Consider the following 19736-nt stretch of genomic DNA (forward strand, 5'->3'; position numbering starts at 1 on the left):
CCGCCCGGCACCGAGCGGCCCTTTGCCCGGCGCGGACACGGGCTGCCCAGGCGAGCTGCCCCTGCTCCCGCGGAAACCCGCCCGGAGCCCCCGGTACCGGGCTCTGCCGCCGCTCAAGACACAACGCGCCGGGTTATTAACCGGAGTTTTATTTATTGTCATAGCGCTGAAAGCTCCTGCAGCTTGTGCAGTGTGAGGTGATTTCTGGCACGGGTTACACAGCCGGTGCAGCTCACGCGGAACAGACAGCACCCTCCCAGGACAGGGCTGGATTCCCACCCCCCTGCCGGCAGGGTGACACAGTCAGTGTGATCTGTGCATCTGCCGTGCCTCAAAGACCTGCGTAGATATTTTCTGACAGTCGGCCCCAGAGCCGTAACTTTCTGTCCTACGAGGACAAACCCCCAGCTTCTTGCCTTTCTGAAAGGCACACACACCCTGACCCTCACAAGCAGCACTCGCGCTGCCTTTGTGAGACATCCCGAGGAATTTCCTCTACGTGGTCTGACTTACGGCTTTCACCATTTTCAGAGCATGCTCAGTACAGGCTACAAATATCATAGAACCCATCATGGAGCTGTAGGAAAAGCAGCTTTTCAAAGGTGTCCAGTGAAACCAGCTGCTCTGCCTGAGACGCCTTTACCCGTCCCAGCTGCAGCCGGGCTGCACAGACGGGACACCGGAGTCTCAGGTGGGGCAGGTCAGAGGAAAAGGCTCCCCCTGAAAGGACACCTGTGAAAATGCCTGAACACCTCAGAGGTTCCTGCTCTCCCAACAGACATACAGCGGCCTCACTGAGGTCAAGCACAGTCGGCGTTCCTCTCGGAACGGCTCCTCCAGGCAGGAGGGTTACACCTCACATCCTCCGAGAACAACCTTCTCTCCACGTGGTGGGATCGTTTCGGTCCTTCTGGAAGAAGGGGAGCAGACATCTGAGCAGAGCCATGCTCTGCAAAAGGAAAACGTCCTTCCCTACTCGTGAGAGGAGCGGGGGGACTTGTGTAGCAAGTCACGGGCTCCTCAGGACTAGGAGCAGAAGTCCGGGAAGCGCAGCCGTGTGCTCTTGGTCTACCAAGGCCTCCAGAGGCTGCAGGGGGGTTTCAGCACTGCTTGTTTTGCAGAGGGCTGCTGTGTGGAGCTGGGTGCAGAAGAAGGACCAGAGTCCGTGGGTGCTGCCTGTGACCTCTGGAAGTGGCAGATGAGCTTCATCCGTGTCTCTGTGTTTGCTGAATGGAGAGACAGGAATTGCAGAGCTTCCTTGAGGCACCAGGCGTACCCTTCGCAGAAATCCTGCCGTAGGCTCTTGGCAGACGCTGCAAAAGCTGCAAGGGCAGGAGAGAAGCGTTACACAGGGAGACTGGGGCTGGAGCTTTGGCTGTGCTCAGGGATGCACTCACCTCGGCTGTATTTCAGGTAGCTCACGGTCATCTCCAGGATGTCGGCTTTCTCCAGCTTGGAGTTGGGCTGGTGCCTCTGGAATTCCTTCTCCAGGAGCAGCTTCAGCTGCTCGATGCTGCTGTTGATGCGGTCGCGGCGCAGTTTCTCTACAATGGGTTTCCTGAGCTGCAACACAAAGCAGGAGGGGGCTGGTTAGCAGTGAGGCTTTGCCCTCCCCGTCCCTGTAACCCGCTGCTGGAGGGCTCTCTGCCCTGGCTGAGACAGCAGCTACTTACTCTGTTCTTCTCTTTGGGCGTTAGGATTTCCAGGGAGAGGGCACTGGGTGCCATTATCCCCAGCGCTGGCTGCAGCTGAGAGCTCACTGCTGAGGCTGGAGCTGGGAGCTGCTCTTTATATCCACAGCAGCCTGAGGAACGTGGGGCCTGAGCGAGCGGCTGGTTCCCACAGTCCACAGCCAATCGCCGTGTGCCCCGGGACAATGGCCACAGCATCTATTACAGCATGGCAAATTGCCTGTGAATTGCCTGGGGATAATACCCAGCTCCCAAAGGAGCAGGTGGAGCAGGGGGTGTGTGACACAATGGGGCTTTGGCATGGCTGGGGCAGGGACGTGGGAAAGCCTTGGCCGGCATTATCATCAAACTTCTGCCTGATGTTGGGAACCTCAACAGCTCAATGTGCCGCCTTTTCCCAGGCTGGGGGCAAATTAAGCACAGAAGACTGATCCCAGGAAGAGATAATGCTCTGTGCCCATGACCAAAAGAGAGGTTGAAAAGGAAAAGATGCAGAATTAGAGGGACTAAACCCTTTCACCGACATTAAACCGTGCTCAGATGAATACAGTACCAGGTAATTTTCAGGCCACTAGAGGCTAAAATGGAGGGAAGAATCCCTAAAGCAAGTTGCACTGAGCTTGAAATATTTTCCTCTCCATTGTTTAAATACTTCAAGTCCCTCTGTAAGTTACATTCAGAGCTCTTCCTTGCTTTTGTTTGGGTAATCTGGGCTTTCCTACATAAGCCCGTGACATGTAACGATTGTGATGCCTTTCCCAAACACGTCCTAGTTAATTTCATGCCACTTTGTAAATGCCTCACTCTCTGCCCTTGGTCCCAAGTCCCTGTGTAATACACCTAGATGTGTTTTCCCATCACAGACAACAGAGGTGCAGTGAAAAGTCAGGTCTTGTCTATTTGCTGGTGTCATTTCCCCTGCAGAAGGTGGCCCAGGGGGTGTCCTGTGTCACGGGCTTTCTCAGTGTATGTGCCACATCCATGGCAGGGAGCACAGGTGATGAAGGGAAAAGGACCACACAGGATCTGTCTCTTTTAGATGTGTCTTCCCAGGCTGTTGTGAGTTGCCTGCTCAGGTGTGCTGCCCACCCCGCAGCCCCCTGCCAGCGGGTCCACACGGCGCTGCTCCCGCTTCAGATCCGTCACTCAGGCACGTGAGGCCTCAGGTTGGCAAAGCCCCAGCTTCATGGTCCATCTGTCCCAGCTGCAGTACCTGAGCTCTGGGGGTGTAAGGGGAGTGGTGTATGGGTATGATTCTGTTTTTCCTCAGTGCCTGTCCCGTGGTCAGGGGTTGAGCAGGGAGTGACCCCAGAGTGCTGCCAGTAGGTGAGTGGGTGGGGGCTGTTAGCTTCTGAATACCTGCTTCTTACTGCAGCAGCACAGATGAAAACCCTGCCTGTTCCTCTGCCTGCCTTTCAAAACCAGAAAGGAAACCTTTCATTTCCCTGCTAACTGCAGCCAGCCTGTTTCACCTGCCCTCAGCATCCCTCTCAGTAAGCCAAGGCCAAAACCCGTGTCTGTGAGCACGTAGATATCGACGTGTTCTATCTGACACGTTCTAGGGCTGTGACATAAAAGGATGTGAACCTGCAAAGGCTGATCCTGTGACTAGTTCTTAACCTGAAGCTTACAAAGCCCCTTTTCCCTTCCTGGCTTCTTCTGGCAGTGATTTTCCACAGGTCAGCCCCTCTCCCCTCCTCCCTCCCCAGCCCAAGGACGTTGCACGTTTAGATGGGTCACACAGGGTGGCACAATTTTAATTGCTGATGGTTGTGGAAACCCTCCAGTTGAACAGGGAGTGGGAGTCCATTCAAAATCAGTCCTCTGAACTATTTTGCCTGCTTGTAATCAGCAGCATTGCTTGCAAGGCAATGCCTGGCTGCAGGTACTTGTGCCGCTGCTGGAGCCTGAAGCCGAGCAGGGGCTTTGTGCCTCGCTCTCGGGGCTCACAGGGGATGGGGTGGGCAGCAGGTCCGGCCACGCAGCGTGTGGGGAGCAGCAGTGGGCACAGGGACCTGGGAGGGAAGCTCTGACCCAATTTCCAGTGCTGGAAATATGAAATGAGTGGTTTTAAATAATGCCATCCTACTCCCAGCACAATGCCCTGCACTCCAAAGGGCTAAACCAGCTCCCACTGATTAAAGCATTATCCCCTCCTTTAAGTGCAGGGCAGATGGTGCAGCAGGCGTTGGCTTTCTTCTCAGGGCCCAGGGAGGCACACTTCCTTTGTTGGCAGTTTAACACTCTGAATGGGGCAATGTGGGAAATCCTCTGAGCTGTGGGCTCACACCATCTGATGTGAATGGTGAACCAGGCACGCTGCCTTGCAGCCAGCTCACACAACAGCAGCTCTCAGGCTCCCAGCTTCCCTCCCTGCCTCTCTGCCACTTGAAAAGATAGCAAATCTTCAGCTCCTCCTTGCCTGCCTCACCTACCCTCTCTCTGCTGTTGATGGATAAAAGAGAGACAAGCACTCCCACCCATTTGATTTGATTATTAAGGCCTGAAAACTTCATGGCAATGATATTTCCTAACTGATGCTTTGGAATAATAAATTGCCTGGACTAAGGCTGTCCCTGGAATGTATTTGTGGAGGAGCAGAGTGCAGCATGCACTTGCTGCAAGGATTTCAGTAAGGAAAACAACTCCAGCACTGCAGGCAGTGCAGTTGCTCTCCACTGAAAGTCTGTAACTAGTTTGCCCAGTTGGGATTTTCAAAGACTCAACTCTAGTGCAGTAGCCTGAAACACATTTGTGGCCCAAATCCTTGTCACCATCCTTCATATCCATGGGAGGAGTGTGTGCTGCAGAGCCAGAAGGAAAGATGGGTTGTCTGAGGCGCAGAAACAGGGGTTTCCCTGTTTTTGGAATGAGGCATTAAAAGAAACAAATCCCTCAAATTGCCAAACGTGGGGCTGGCTAAACAATGGGACACAATCATTCCCCTCTGTGGAGGGTGTGAAATCCAGACCCGCTCTGGAGAGCTGTCAGCTCAGCCATGGGCAGCAAGGTTTGCTTTCTCAGCAGGCTCCTGTCTCTGTAAATCACATCCCAGGCAGGAGCTGCAGCAGGAAGATGCCGCCTTCACAATGTCACGTGGAAGCAGGGAGGCAGCTCAGCTCTGCCTTGGGGTGGATGACGAGGAGAGAAAGGGGAAATCTGCAGACCATTGTGGGTTTGTACCTGAGGGCCCCTGTGTGCCAGGCAGGACTGCTGGTTTCTCCCAAGGCCAGAACCATCGTGTTACTGGTGTCCAACTGTAGGTGCTCCCCGTTTGACCTGAGCTATGGTGTGCAGCCTGAGCCTTGGGAAGCAGCCACAGAGATCCAGGCAAGGGAACTGCCCCATCCCAGGATAGGAGCAGCTGGAGGACCAAGAGCCTTGGGGATTGGGACTGGGTCGTGGAGCTTTCTGCTTTGTGGGGGGTGATTTCAGCCCAGGTGCAGACTCACTGCACACACACACTGTTCTCACAGAAGCTGCTCCTACCTGTGATACCAACGGGCATCCTTCTGAGCTCCTGTGGAGGGGAAACCCGTGACCCAACATAGCAACAGGTCTGCAGGACAGTGAACCATCAGAGGAGAGCACAGGAGACCTGGATTTCATTGTCTGTGTAATGCAGGTGTGAAAAGCTCCTCCACACCTGTGCCTGTACTTGTAGCACACAACCCGATGGCTTGGAGCTTGCGTTTATCAGCGCTAGAGCGCTGGTTTTGGGCCATGTGCTGCCTTCCCTCAGCCTCTCACAGATGCCATTGAAGGGGCTGTTAAAGAAATCATCACCGTTTTTACTTCTTCTGTGGCGTCCTTAAATGCTTCAAAATCTTTCTGACAACCCCTCTGGAGACACCTATTTAGTGTCAAAGAGCATAACGTTCCCAAGTTTTAAAAGGGCTCTGGCATAATGCTGATGGATCAATGTGCTCCTTGGGAAAACAGCTCTCCAGATGGTCCATGGGGACAGGAATTGCTGGTGCTCACAATGCAGAGCCAGGCAGCGTCACTAATGGGGGCTGTTGTGAGGCACGCTTCCTTTGTGGGCCCTTTCAATGTCATCAATGGGCACCAAAGTGTGGGAAACTCTGAGAAACTCAGGCCCACACTCTGAGGTTAATAGGGGCTTTGTCAGGAGAGTATTCCTGGGCTGTGGGATCAGCATAATAAACAACATCTTCCCTAAGGGTGAGAATGTGTCGGAGCAGGGGAGGGTCACGGCAGGGGACAGGAGCAACCAGCAGCTTGGGGTTCAGTTATTATAAGTGATAATAATTAATAAATTGTAAGCATAACCTTTGCTGTGCTGAGGCTGGGGAAACCAGGGGCCTGGCTTTTTGCTCTCCAGTAACTGGCAAACTAAAGCTCAGAGGGGCATGTCTTTGGCTGCCTGGAGCCAGCAGCGGGACACTCGCACCCACCGTGGACCTGGCTCCCTGCAGCGAGTGGAGGCTTTCTGCTGGGGTTTGGCTTCTCCCCCCTGCCCAGAGAGGAGATGCTGACTGTTCCTCTCCCTTACAGCACTCTGCAAGCAGTAGGTCTGGATCTCACATACACTGACAGCTCAGCACCACCAGCTCCTCCACTGTAGCCAGAGAAACCCAGGCTCAGTGCAGATGGGAGTGGGGCCGTGTGGCCGCTGTGACTCCAGATGTGTCGATGTGGGCAGCAGGAGCTCTCACCTTCAGACTCTGACTCTGCTCTCACATGAGATGTGCACAGTTGCCATTTCTTTGGCCTGTCCCTGTGTTAGCCCAGAACTGGAGGGCCTGGGTTCCAACCCAAGAGCCTGCAGTTTGTGCAGCAGCCCTTTGGTTTCCTTCTCTCTTTCCTGCGTGTGCTGTCAGTTTTGAACAACCTGCAGCGACGTTCACCCCGGGCTTTACTTTGAGTGCTGACACATGAACTGCAGAAGAAAACCACCCAGACTTCCCCATGCCACGAGTGACTCTGCTCAGCCCTGTGCTGCATGGACAGGTTGCAGTGCTGCCTTTTGCCTGAGTCTGAGCTCTCCCAGACTTCCTACCCACAAGCTGCCTTTGTTAAGGTGTGGACTAACAGCTTTGGCTTCTGGGGGCATTCAGCAGCTTGTACAAATTGACACAGACCAGCTGAGCACTGCAAGGTGAAGGGACTTCTTCCACATCAGTAAGCAACCAGAAAGTCTAAAAATATCTCCTGTGAATTATTTAGTAGTTCACTGGGGGGAACAGATCAAGCTGCAGCTGGCACCAGCCCCTGCTGAGCTGCAGCACCCAGCCACAGCCCTACCTCATATTGTGCTGGCACAGGGATGAAAGGCACCTGACCAGCTCATGCATTCTGGGTGAAATAACAACCAAAACGATCCATGCAGCCCAAATGGGATGCAGCCATACGTGTTTGACCTGGCTAGAGCTGTCCTCTTGGTCCTTTCTGTGCTTAGAACAGCAGCTCATCAGAAATGAGACGAGGTCTGGCCAGGGCAGTGAGCAGCATTCCCAGTGATGCCAGCCTCTCTGTAAGGATGTGCTAGATTGGTTTTCTGAATGGAGACGAGGTGAAAAAAAAATCCAAGGAGGGTCAGTTAAAAGATACTTGACAGAGACCATTTCTGCAACAGGCTGGGCAGGGAAAAGCTGGAAAGCCCATGGAGCGTGGCAGCTGCTCAGCTCCGGGGCACAGGCCCCACTCATGGCACGGTCTGTAGGACAGGGAATTACCATCTGAGGTGTGTGTCAGTGGGAGAGAATGAAATGTTTGAAGACGAGTATGGGGAAACAATAAAAGGCAAGGAAATGCTTTCCCAGTCTGTTTCCTATCAAGTTATGTCACACTTTGAACCATACGTGGGCACATTTCACTCCAGTAAAGAAATTCTGTTACTGCCAAACAATTCATGTTTAGGTAACAGAAGATGCTGAAATTAAACTACAACAAAACCCAGTTCCCTCCACTGCAGCTGGTTCCAGAGGAGGGGACGATCCCCAGGCAGAGCCAGGTGCCAGATTCTTTGGGAGTCTTTAGGAGCTTTGCATGTTGTTGCCTCCTAACGGGACAGAAAAAGGCTGGTGGGCAAATTAATGAGGGGAATAAACTGCCTGGGAAAGTGGGGATGTGATGGGGTCTGAATAAGCTGCTATGAAGTATCTGAGTCTCCACTTTTTAGCCTCTCCCTTCAGTACCCTCTCCATTTAAATGTTTGGTAGCTTTCACAGGGGTTGCTTCCTTGCAGCATCTGAAATCCTGCTCTGTAATGTCACAGATTCAACTGTTCTGGGAGGAAGGGCCGGGGAACAGGCGGCTCCTGAGGGCTCCCCCCTGCAGCAGGAGGCCACATGCAAGTCCAGGACTATCAGCCACGTTCATAGTCTCAAACCAAAGCACTGATGACTTAAAAGCATTTTTATTGTACAGTGAAGACACCAAAGTCGAACATCACACAGGATGAATACATCACAACTTTATAAAAGCTTTTTAAGCTCTTTAGCATGTTCAGTGGAGGATTATAAAGTACTTATTGCCCCCTTTCCTCCCCCTTCCCCTTGAGGCATATCCCAGGTAGTTCCTTTACAAAAGGCATCAATTATCCCTCAACTGAGAGCAGCACATCCTGACATTAAGGGAATTTTCCCTGTTGCTGTCTGTTGCCACCAGAACTTTCTGTGAGAAGGTCCATTAAAAATAGCACAGAAGCATCAGGGATTCTTAATAGCACCTTTCACTCAAAAGGTAAAGGCTCAACACTCTTTATGATACAAAATACATTCTTCAAAGGGCTCCTTCTTCAGGAGGACAGCACATCATCTAGGGACAATGGAGCACTTGAACCAGTGACCCAGGGAGCCAGCAGAAAGCTTTCCACTGACAGCCACAGACTCAGCCTCGCTGGGCAGAGGTGTGATGGCAACTGAGGGGCACTCGGCTCCCTGCAGCCCCGCAGAGCTCAGTCCTCTCTTTGGATCAGAGCCACCAATAGAAGCAGCAAATCTGCTGCAAGACACACACACAATCCTTCACTATGAAGGGAAACCACTCAGCAACCCTCGTTTCTTGTGACAGAAAACCAGCAACCAGCCCCCTCCCACCTTTGGAAAGCGACGTTTCCTACTTTAAAGAGGAACTGTTGAATGACGGGTCCCTCTAGTGTTTTTGTAGCAAAACACAGGAATAAGGCTCAGCAGGTCTACCAGGGTCTCCAGATGGGAGCAGCAGCCACAGCCTTCTGGGCAGGTTGCTTTCTGGCAAACAGGCAGGGGGAGCTGGGCAGAGCAGGAGAGCAGGGGACATCTGCACCCATCTGAGCTTTGCAGAAGTGCTGGATGAGCTGGGCCTGGGTTTCCTTCTTGGGAGTGTAGTAGGACAGAAAGTGCAGAGCTTCCCTGAGGCACTGCAGGTAGCCGCTGCTGAAGTCCTGCTCTGGCTGCTTGGGGAGGAACACTGGGGGAGACAGAGAGAAGCAAATGCAGAGGGTTAAGATCACAGCCAAAACGTGGGATTCATGCATTAAATATCTTGCAAGAGGCTGAGTCCATGGGCCTTGCTTGTGTGAGCAGACCCACGGTGCAGGCTTCAGGGGCCAGGGCTGGCTGGGAGGGCAAAGGAGCCCTCGGGGTGGGCAACACACGCTCTGCTCTCACCGTGCTCCTGCAGCTGGCTCTGCTGCTTCAGGTAGCTCACAGCCACCTCCAGGATGTCGGCTTTCTCCAGCTTGGAGTTGGGCTGGTGCCTCTGGAATTCCTTCTCCAGGAGCAGTTTCAGCTGCTCGATGCTGCTGTTGATGCGGTCGCGGCGCATTTTCTCCACCACCGGCTTCCTCAGCTGGAAGGGAGCAGGGGCAGGTTGTCAGGGGTGTTCTGAGACCTGCCCTCCTTTCCCCTCTGTCCCCTGATACACACAGCTTCAAAGACACTGTCATTTGGTAGGAGAGCTTTGTGATGCTGCCCACCTGTTCCCTGCTCAGTGTCATTTAAAATAACCCAGATAGTCTCCTTTATCTGTGTTTATTAGCCCAGGCCACCTTCTCCCTCCTTATCCCACCTTTCCCCATGTGCTGAGGGGGCAGCCCATGGCACAGAGTGCAGGCTCAGCCTCTCCCGTGCTCTCAAGGGCTCTACTTACTTTATTCTTTTCTTTTGGGAGCAGTTTCTCCTCCACAGGGATCACGAGAGTGCTGCTGGGAGCCATTGCTGGTGCTCTGGGTGCTGGGCTCAGGCGCCACGCTGCTGCTGTGCTGAGCGCAGGACGGCGCCTGGGCAGCGACTGGCTGCCTGTATTTATACACCAGGGAGCTTCAGCAGATATGTGAGTCTGGGGATTGCTGGTGTTTCCCACAGCCATCCAGCCAATCCAGGCAGGCAGCTGAACAATAGAGGAAGCATCCATTAGTGCACGGTACATTGACTGCAGATGCCCCGGAGAGAGTAACCTTCTGGCCACACTGGCTGCTGGAGTGTGCAGCGTGGCCATTGGGGCTGCCCAGTGCTGGGAAAGCACTGCCCCTCCAGCTGGTTGTCTGGGATGGGGGCATTGCTGAGCCCCTGTGTGTGCCTTCCCAAAGGCAGGAGGAGGAGAAGGGGGGTGCTGTTGGGTCCAGTTCTGGCAGTGCCAAGGACATCTCTGACCCGTTTCTGGAGAGGGCACTTTGTGGCCACCTTCCAGGTGCTGTTTGCCAAAGTGCCAGTCTTGGCCCTCATTACACCTTAGCTGGGTGAGCCCCAGTGCTGCCAGTCAGAAGGGACAGGTTGGTTTGTGTGCCATGTCCCAGTGCTGTGGGGGATCAGCAGTCAGCACAGGGGGATGTGGGATGGATGGACGGGGTGAATAGCTAAACAGAGAGCAGGGAGCACGTGGAAGGAGTAACCTCTGCTTCTCTCTCCACTGAGCCCATTGCACCAGTGTTCCCATCATCTTCATTAAGAACAGCCACACACCTCCCAGCAGGACTGGGCTTGTGCCTGTTCCCCCTGTAGCTCTTTCTCTTCCCTTGTCTACTCTCATACCAGAGTGATGGTTAAGGTGAGCTAAAGAGCATCAGATTTAACCCAGAAGCCCTGAGCCTTGGGAAGCCAGAGGCAGATCAGGAACAGCCCGTCTTCAGGCCTCAGCAAGGAGCCAGCTGTGCTTCTTGGCAGAACTTTCTGGTGCTCTCTGTTCTCACTCAGCTGTGGAGCATCACACTGCCAGGCTGCAGCTGGGACCCAGAACCTACCTGAGGAAAGCCGTGCCGGGTCCTCTCAGCTGAGGGTTCAGCCCCTGGCACCTGGGCAGAGGCGTGGGTGCCTTCCCCCAGCACGCTGCTGAGAACCTGGAAATGCTGAAGGGTGCAGTGAGGTGAGAAAGCCAAAGGCAGTTTCTTACTTGGAAGTCCTGAATCCTGAGCTTAATGGGAGGGAGGTGCCACTGGAGAAGGCAGCTTCGGGGTTTGCATTGTGTGGGCTGAATGGGTTCAGCTCTTTGTGGAGGGCAGATGTTGTCCTTTATTCCCTGTGTTGTGGGAAAGCCAGGAGACAAGACATCTCATGAGCACTTTGAAGCAGTCAAAGGATTATGATACGAAATCAGATGCTGCTCAGAGACCATGCCCTGCTGTAGCCTTTGCCAGCTATAATAAGGTGTTGCCTTTTGTCCTGTATTCTCTGGCTGGCCTTCCCCCAAAGGCTGGTGTCCTGTGTTACCCCTTTCCTAGCAGGGCAGCAACGGCAGCAGGCCCTGAAGCTAGGAGCTGACAGGTAGGCATGTACCAAGCTGGTTGAAGGGACTCCTCAGTGTCAAAAACCATCTTTTTCCCAACTCCTGAGAAGCAGCCCTGACCTTCATGCAGTATTATAACTGATAGCCAGATGGTCTTTTGGGAGTTGGATTCTTTCCCTTTAGATCATTCAGGCTCAAGCAGCGTCACTAATGTTGTGAGTAGTTGCAAGGCACACTTCCATTGTCCCAACAAGAAATGTCATCAATAGGGGAAAAGTATGGGAAAGGCAGAGAAATTCAGCCCCACACAGCCTGGTGCTAATAACCCCTTTGTGGAGCTGCACTTCTGCCAAGGCCTCCTGAACTCTCAGGGCTTTTGCACTGGGTGAGGCTGGAAAGCACGTTTGGCCAAGCAGGCAGAGCTTTCTCAGGGGTCTGGGTTTGCCAGGGCAAAGGGGCAACGTGGGGCAAGAGGGCAGAGGCTGCTGCCTATTTGAGGTGAGCTCACGATCCTCTGAGTTTTTAACCCACGAGCCACTGTTTGTTTTGATGTGACGGACGAAGATCCCTTCTCCCAGCCCCGGCAGCACCTCACCCTGCCCTGTTCTGCTCTGGGTGTTTCAGTGACTTTGCATCCTACACAGCGAACAGCTTGAAAAATTTCGTGGCATGGCAGGTGACATAGGGAGAAATTATCCTGCCAAACTTGCTCTGCAGGACTGGCTGCTCCTGCTCCCACGAGCCAAGCACAGCCCCGCTGTGTGACCCAGGAGAGCGGCAGTGGAGAGCAACCTGCCTCTTGCAGGGGTCGTGTTATTATCAGACCTGTTGTATAAAATACTCCATAAAATATCATTACCATGGCATTATCTTGCTTCCTTCAGACATTAGAACCCTGGAAAAAGGGGGTCTTTTAGGCCTGTGAAGTACATTTTGCACAGGTTTAACCCTTTGAATGATTTTTCAGGATGCCTGATGTGCTGCCATTGCCACGTGCACCAGGGAGGGAAAGAAGGAAAGTGACTTTGATCACTGAGAAACACAGGAGACGGTTTGATCTGCGTTTTCAGGGGTTTTGGAGGCTTCTCCAGCTGCTTGTGTGGGTGAGCTGCAGAGTCCTGCACCAGGGACACAGCCCCTCTGCTGTGGGTGTTGCAAATCATTAAAAATGAAGAAGTTATTATTTTTTGTGCCCAGCTGAAATTCCCACAAGTCACCTCTCAGCAGATTCAAGAGTGCACAAGAGGGATTTATTATTTCCTGGTATATTGACTCTGAAAGGTCTGGGGATTACAGCTGCTTTGCACATGAATAGCTGGAGTGTGTTGTACAAAAGGCATAGTCTGTGGGATAATGGGGTTGGATGTGGGAAAGCTCTGACCCTGGGGGAGAGCAGGCTGGTGCCTGATGGCAGGAATCAATTATGTCTCAAAGGAACACATTGCCCTGGGAGCAGCCTTTGCGGGAGCCACCGTGGTATGTTTTTACCACCCTCCTCCTGCAAAAACCCAGCGGAAAACAACCCCAGAGCATCCCGTCTCCTGCTGTCACCAGCTCGGCTACACCTCGCTCTGCAGCCACACCAGGCACTGCTGTGTGCTGTTTGTTGTGAGCTCTGTAGCGAATCCCACAATGGTGGGTGTTGGAAGAGCCCTCCAGAGCTGCTCCAGCCCACCCCCCTGCTAAAGCAGGTTCCCCTGGCTCAGGGGCCACAGGAACACAGCCAGGTGGGTTTGGGAACCTCCTGAGAGGGTTTCGAGGGACTGATCAAAGATGAGGAACACCTTTGCTGTGGAGAGATCCCATCTGATAAAAGCAGGCACCTCCCTTGCAGGCAAGAAGGGGTTTCAGAAGGGAGATGCTCTGGTTGTGAGCCAGGCCAAGGAGTAGCAGAGGGACACGTGCAAGAGCTGCCAGACCATGGTCCTCACAAGGCACACAGGGAGCTGGATGCCCTCGTCACCACCCCACAGTGCAAGGCAGGCTGTCAGGGATCTGGGGAATCTAGTGTGAGAAACTGCCAGACCCTAAAGAAAACAGTCCAGAGAGAGTTAAGAATAGGATCAGGACCCCCAGGACATCTCCAGTGTAGCTGGCAGCATACAGTGTGCCCTACGTGGTGTGCAGCACCAGGAATCTGGCTGGAAGTCCCCAGGAGACTCTGCTGACACCTTTGCACGTGGCCAGTGACCAGCACACAACCCCGAGCTGCAGACAGCACTGCACTCATTATCTAAAGCAATGAGGCTCCTTTCTAATTCTTAAATCATTGTTTTTATCCAGGCCAAGTGTCTAGGGCCTGAAATTCCCTCATCAATGGAGAGAGTTCATGTAACCCAGAGCACACTGCAAGGAGCTCCAAGCCCAGGACAACTGTAACCCCTGGGAAGCAGCTGGGCAAAATTAGCTGATGCTGACAGACAGATCTGACTGGGACTGAGGGCAGCTGTGGCTCCAGGATCAGGTTTTGGCAAGTCTTCAGGAACACGAATAAACAAGTTAAAACTGAGTTTTTCTAGAGAGATGGAGTTGTTTTGTGTTACAGGGGTGGTTGGTTCCTGGTGGGGGGTCTGGGTGCATCTTCCTTTCCAGCCATTTCATGGGCTTCAACAAATTGTACCAAGCAACATTTTCAACGTGTGCTGCTGAACCTGAGGACAAAGGAGAACTTTTGCATGTCCTGGTGCAGGTGGTGCATGGGTGTGAGTGTGCTCCAGGCCAGTCATCCAAATTCCCCCACAAGCTAAGGAGCTGGCTAATTAAAACAAAAGTGTGAGCTGAGCATCTCTGCAAAGCAGCTGTCTGCAATGGCCACTTGGCACTGCAGCCAGCAGGCTCTTGGAAATACTGACATTTGGGGGTTCTCCTCTCTGCCTCATTTTTCTTCCTTTGTAAAAGGTTGCTAATAATACACCCTTACCTCACAGAGGAGGCTGCTGAGAATTCATTAGCTGGTATTTGTAGAGCACTTTGAAAATGCAAAGCCAGAGCATTATTCTTGGCTCTCTGGATGCTTTCCATGTTATTAAAATCAGGATTTCAGAAAGGCTTATCTGGGATCAAAACAGCATCCCAAACTTGAAAGGAAGCAAGACTGTTAAACCATCAACTGTTGCCTCCCCCTCCAGCCAGATGTTAAGCCCTAAAGAACTGAAGTGGCACAAGGAATTACTTTCCCAAGTTCCCCCAGCTGGGCTGACAGACCTGATCAATGGTTGTCTCCTCAGTCAGGGCTATGCAGATGGTCTAACCAGAGCAAGGTTTCTGTGAAGTACAAAGGGAAGTCAAACAGCATTCCTAATGCAGCTTGTAGCATGGCACACGTCCTTTATCCTGCCCCTGAATGCGGTGAATGGGAGAGCAGTGTGGGAAACTGGGAGCAGCTCCAAACTCACAGAGTCTGCGGCTCGGCGAGGCACTGCTGTCCTCCAGCCACATCTGCCTGTGACAGACACAGGGCACAGAGTGACAGAACGAAAAATCAGATTATCAAAAGTGCAGGAAGGGAAAAGAAACCACAAGGAAAAGGGCCAAACGTGAAGGAAGCGACGCAGGCGAAGGGGAACGGGCCGGGCTGCAGCCAGGGGCAGGCTGCAGGGCGAGGGGAATGCCAGGGCAAGGACGGGCAGGAGCAGAACCTGGCTCATTCACCAGCAAAGCCAAAGAAAATTGTCTCACTGAAGGTGGCAGAGGCGATTGCAGCCCACACGAAGGCTTCTGAGCCACGCTTGCCTGTTTAATTCCCCAGGTCTGTTTATTATGTCCCTCAGACCCTCAATATTAGTTGAGTTGCTCATAAGCTTGCACAAACTGTTGCAAACGGATTCAGAAGCTCCTCCAGTCCCTAATTGCCCTGGCTTGTTAGTCTGAATTGCTGTTGGTTGTAATTAAATACAGGGTTTAAACACATGACTGATGGGCTCCTGCCAGCTTGGAGATAAAATAGCAGGATGGTGGGGCTGGAAGGGCCCTGCAGAGCTGCCCCAGCCCCTGCTAAAGCAGATTCCCCTCAGTCAGGGGTCTCAGGAACGTGTCCAGAGGGGTCTGGGAACCTCCACAGGAGCCTCCACACGCTCCCTGGGCAGCCTGGGCCAGGGCTCCCTCAGCTGAACACCAAAGAAGTTTTTCCTTGTGCTTTAAGTCGAACATTTTGTGTTCCAGCTTATGTCCATTGCCCCTAAAATCCTGTGCTGTCTGTCAGTCATTGCCTCAGCTCAGCTTTGCCCAGAATAACCACCTGGTTTTGGCCAGTGCCACACGTCAGTGCCCCTGCCTTCGGCCAGCTGGCAAACACCGCGGCGTTTCTGCAGGACCCAGGTGGAGCTGCAGGAGCTGGGCTTGGCCTCGCAGAAAATGTGAGCAGATGCTGTGCCAGTAACACTCCAGGGAAGCTTTTCTTCTTCACTGATACTTCTACACTGTCCTGTGCTGCTTGGGTGAAAGACATGGCAAAGAGCAGACCTGATGCTGGTACTTGGCAGGTGGAAGTTCAGGCCCCACTTTTGCTGATTAGAATTCAGATCAGTCCCACTGCAGGCATGCAGGTGATGTGTGTTCACACCAGAGATCAGCAGCAGCTCTGAGGCACCAGGGCTGCAGGCCAAACCCAGCAGCCACTCTCCATGGAGACCAAAGTTTCTGCTGCCTCCAGTGAGGATGCAGGTGATGCCCTTAGGATTGGACCCATTTGATTTTTCACCTCAGGACGGTCTGTGGGACTCAGTACCACGACCCCTACGTTTTGCTGTCTCTCCCTTTCTCTGTTCAGATGCATTGCTCTGGCCCTGCTCCCCAGTGTTCCAGCTTTCTAAATGACTTACTAACATAAGGCTGTGGAAGTTTGTGTACTTCTGAGTTTCCCACACCATTTCTTAACTATATTCATTCTTGTCACAAAGGAAGTGTGCCTGACTACAAACCCCATTAGCAACGGTGCTTGCCTCTGCATTGTGGCCAGTGGGAAACCCTGCTCCCAAAAGGCCATCTGGGCAGCACACATCAGGGGACAAGCAACAGGAGCCATGAGCAGCTCACAGGACTTGGGAAAGCAACAGCATCTTCCTCAGGAGCAAACATCTGGCAGAGGTCCCGGGGGAAGGCTGTCATTGATGCCCTGTTTTAAACACACGCTCCAGACCCAGGGGGCTCGGGGTCCTGAGGAGCTGTCTCTGTGATTTTGTGTGTATTTGGAGCCAGTAGAAGGTGTGCAAGTCACAATTAGTTATCCTGAGTGTCAAGACCACCGACTCTGCTAACTTCATCCCCTAGGTACAGAGTGGTGGAATAAGAGGTTGTGGTACAAAATCCTGCTGCAGAGATCCCAGGTGGAATCAGCTGAGGCAGACACGTGGGTGGCAACACATTCAGCCTGCTGTGGCCACGGCCTCTCTGAGCTCTCACCTCTCCCCCACCTCAGAACCTCTGGGCAAACCCCACAAACAGCTGGAGCCAGGAACATGACAGAGGCGAGCCAAAGGCAGATCAAGTCACACGTCTGCTCTGCTGCTTCTATCGTGGAATTTGTGCTCTCCCCAGGTGAAAATCCTGGGCTGCAGCAACTGAATAGTGCAGAGTCCTGAGAAGTGGGCTTAGCTTCTGGTCTGGGCAGCACTGCAGGGAAGGCATCTGACACTAAACAGCTTTGTTGGACTGAACCTGGAGTGCCTGTTTGTGTGACTTGTGCTGGAAGGGGAAATCCTTGCTGTTCTTACAGCTGCTTATTAGTGAGTTAATCTGGAAAACAGAATCTGTCTGTAGCAAAGCTGCCAGTGGATCCTGCTGATCACGGGACAGGCACATTCCTGCTCCATGTGCTCCAGGAACAGGCTCAGTGAGTGAGTTGCCACTCAGGGGTTTCTGTTGCAGGGAATTTCCCCACAAGGGGTGCACACAGCAGAAGGTTGGTTTCAGAGGTGGCATTACATGAGCTCAAAGATAATCCACAAGCTTTGAGGAGAACATGTGAAACGGTGTCACAAAAGCTTTCCCACAACCTGACATAAAAGACTCAGAGCTCAACAGCTGCTGCTCTGTACAAAAAGAAGGGCTCCCATTCAGGAGCAGTACAATGGGGATGGAAAAGCAGATCCTGGTAGAGGTCATTTCAGCCTTACCTGGGCTTATGGATAATGAGCTGCAGAGTGAGAGAGAAATGTGTCTGTGTGTGTCTGTGTGCTCAGTTCAAGGTGTGTGACCACACACCTGTGTTAAAATGCAGATGAATGTAAACACAAACATTATTTACTCACTACAGTACGAGATCCCCAGAAACAAGCCCTAATGCTTCTTGACAGTAATTTATCTGATTACTGTTCCTGTATCAAACACTGGCAGAGTGTTGAACTGAGATCACCCAGCACATGTGGAGGATGTGGCTGTAGGTGTGTGCAGCGCTGCTGTCTGCCTGCTTCCCCCTCCTGGGACTGAACAGGGCACTGCTGCTGTCAGCTCTGCTCTGAGGACGGGGTGAATGGCCAAGGGATGCAGAAAACATTCTCCTGCCGTTTCCTTTTGCTGTGTGTTGAAGGGTAAAGCTCGTAAGGGAAAGCAGTACCTGGATGGGCAGAAGGCAGGATAAATGGGGGCAGGTCTGGCTCAAGCTTTCCAACATGAATCTCTGGCTGTGTGTTTGTACAGATAGCAAGACCATCAACTCCTTCAGCTGCCAGCAGCTGTTGAGCAGAGGCTGTGCATCTGGGGGTGGAGAGTGGCCCAGTGGAGAACCATGAGGCACCAGAATTCAATTTCTAGTAAGTTCATGGGCTATTTAAGATTCTTCTGTGATCAGTTTTCCTCTCTGGGTGATTAAATGAGAGTAAAACGTGTTTTGGGGAGGAAGTGAGACTGAAGTGATCCCAAAACAACTGATTTATCCTGCAGGTGTGTGAAAAGAGAATCAAAAAGTGCTTGTGACATGGCTCAGAGCATTCTGACAAGGTGCACAGGGAACAAACATCACACCAGAAAACACTTTCAACAGCTGTGTGTGCTTATGGTTAAATGCAGGGGTTAGCAGTGAAAGCTGGTTTGTGCTTCACACGGGCAGAGCTGGAGTCACAGTCACCTGTGCAGGGAGAGCAGCTGCCTCTGGCTTCCCGAGGGCACGAGGTGAGGGGGTTTGCAGGGGCTGTGCCCTTTCCCTCGGGCCAGCCCGTGCTGTGTGAGCTGTGTGAGCTGTGTGTGAGCTGTGTGTGTGTGCCCACGCGTGTGCCCCTGCAGCAGCCCCGGGTCAGGCTGCTCCCGGCTGAGCGCCGCTGCCCCCGATCCGCGGAGCTCAGCAGCCTGTGCCTATTGAAGGGCAGCGCTTTCCCAGCTTCTGACACGGGATTCTGATCCCGGCCTTTCAGTACCACACACTCCCCACCTGCTCATCTGGGCGCAGGTCATTATCCCCGGGCTATTCAGTGCCAATGGAGCATGCAAGAATAGATGCTTCTCCTTTTGTGCCGCCCGTGTCCCCGATTGGCTGGGGAGTGTGGGAACCTCCACCGAGCCACAGACCCACAGACTCTCGGGGAGGTTCTACGGGATAAATACCAGGCAGAGGCAGCTTCCAGCACCACATTCCTCCTGGACTTGCACTCTGAGCCGCTCCTGCCTCGCTGGGGACAGATGGCTCCCAGCACTGTGCTCATGGAGCCCGACAACCTGCTGACACCGAAGGAGAAAAACAAAGTAAGTCGAGGCACAGTGCGGCAGCTTCGAGCCACGCTCTCAACCGCTCCCCAGCAGCTTCCACTGCTCAGAAACTGGTTCGTGTTGTTCAGGAACTGACAGTCCTGTGAAAAGGCCGGAGAAGATCCCTCTAACGACAGGTCTCTTTGCTTTTTGCAGCTGAGGAAGCCGGTGGTGGAGAAAATGCGCCGCGACCGCATCAACAGCAGCATCGAGCAGCTGAAACTGCTCCTGGAGAAGGAATTCCAGAGGCACCAGCCCAACTCCAAGCTGGAGAAAGCCGACATCCTGGAGATGACCGTGAGCTACCTGAAACAGCAGAGCCAGCTGCAGCTCAAGGGTGAGTATTGCGTTTTGTCTGTCTCACTGGAAATCCATGACAGTTTTATGAACCTCTAAGCCAGGAACAGTTGCTCTAAACTATCCCTTCTCCCCCTCCCTCTTTTCTTCCCCTCTTTAGCTGCAGGATCCTTCCACAAAAGCTCTCAGTTTGACTTCAGAGAGGGCTACTCGAGGTGTTTGCAGGAAGCTTTCCATTTCCTCTCCCTTCACAAAGTCCGAACTGAAACACAGACCAAGCTTTTAAGCCACTTCCAGAAGAACCAGTCGGCTGCTCCAGAGGCTGCCTTTTGCCCCAGGAAGCCCAGCACCCTGAAGACAGCGTCCCCAAAAGATGCCAGTGCTCTCTGGAGGCCCTGGTAG

The 19736-nt window shown here is 53.0% G+C and overlaps 3 protein-coding genes across 3 annotated transcripts; 1 reads left to right on the forward strand and 2 right to left on the reverse strand.

The window, feature by feature from the left end:
• Positions 1-1068: 1068 nt before the first annotated feature.
• On the reverse strand, positions 1069-1727 carry LOC104561278 (transcription factor HES-5). The gene is made up of 3 exons (XM_010206903.2): positions 1674-1727; positions 1398-1563; positions 1069-1322 (listed from the first exon to the last, which is right to left on the reverse strand). Exons 1-3 carry the CDS (start codon positions 1725-1727, stop codon positions 1069-1071), a joined length of 474 nt encoding a protein of 157 aa, XP_010205205.2.
• A 7126-nt stretch (positions 1728-8853) lies between these two features.
• LOC133627449 (transcription factor HES-5-like) lies at positions 8854-9857 on the reverse strand. The gene is made up of 3 exons (XM_062013008.1): positions 9789-9857; positions 9308-9488; positions 8854-9107 (listed from the first exon to the last, which is right to left on the reverse strand). Exons 1-3 carry the CDS (start codon positions 9852-9854, stop codon positions 8854-8856), a joined length of 501 nt encoding a protein of 166 aa, XP_061868992.1. The 5' UTR covers positions 9855-9857.
• A 9114-nt stretch (positions 9858-18971) lies between these two features.
• On the forward strand, positions 18972-19736 carry LOC104561252 (transcription factor HES-5). Its single transcript, XM_010206873.2, has 3 exons — positions 18972-19034; positions 19194-19374; positions 19495-19736. Exons 1-3 carry the CDS (start codon positions 18972-18974, stop codon positions 19734-19736), a joined length of 486 nt encoding a protein of 161 aa, XP_010205175.1.

Source organism: Colius striatus, chromosome 21 (genome assembly GCF_028858725.1).
Source record: "Colius striatus isolate bColStr4 chromosome 21, bColStr4.1.hap1, whole genome shotgun sequence".
In the NCBI taxonomy this organism is placed as follows: domain Eukaryota; kingdom Metazoa; phylum Chordata; class Aves; order Coliiformes; family Coliidae; genus Colius; species Colius striatus.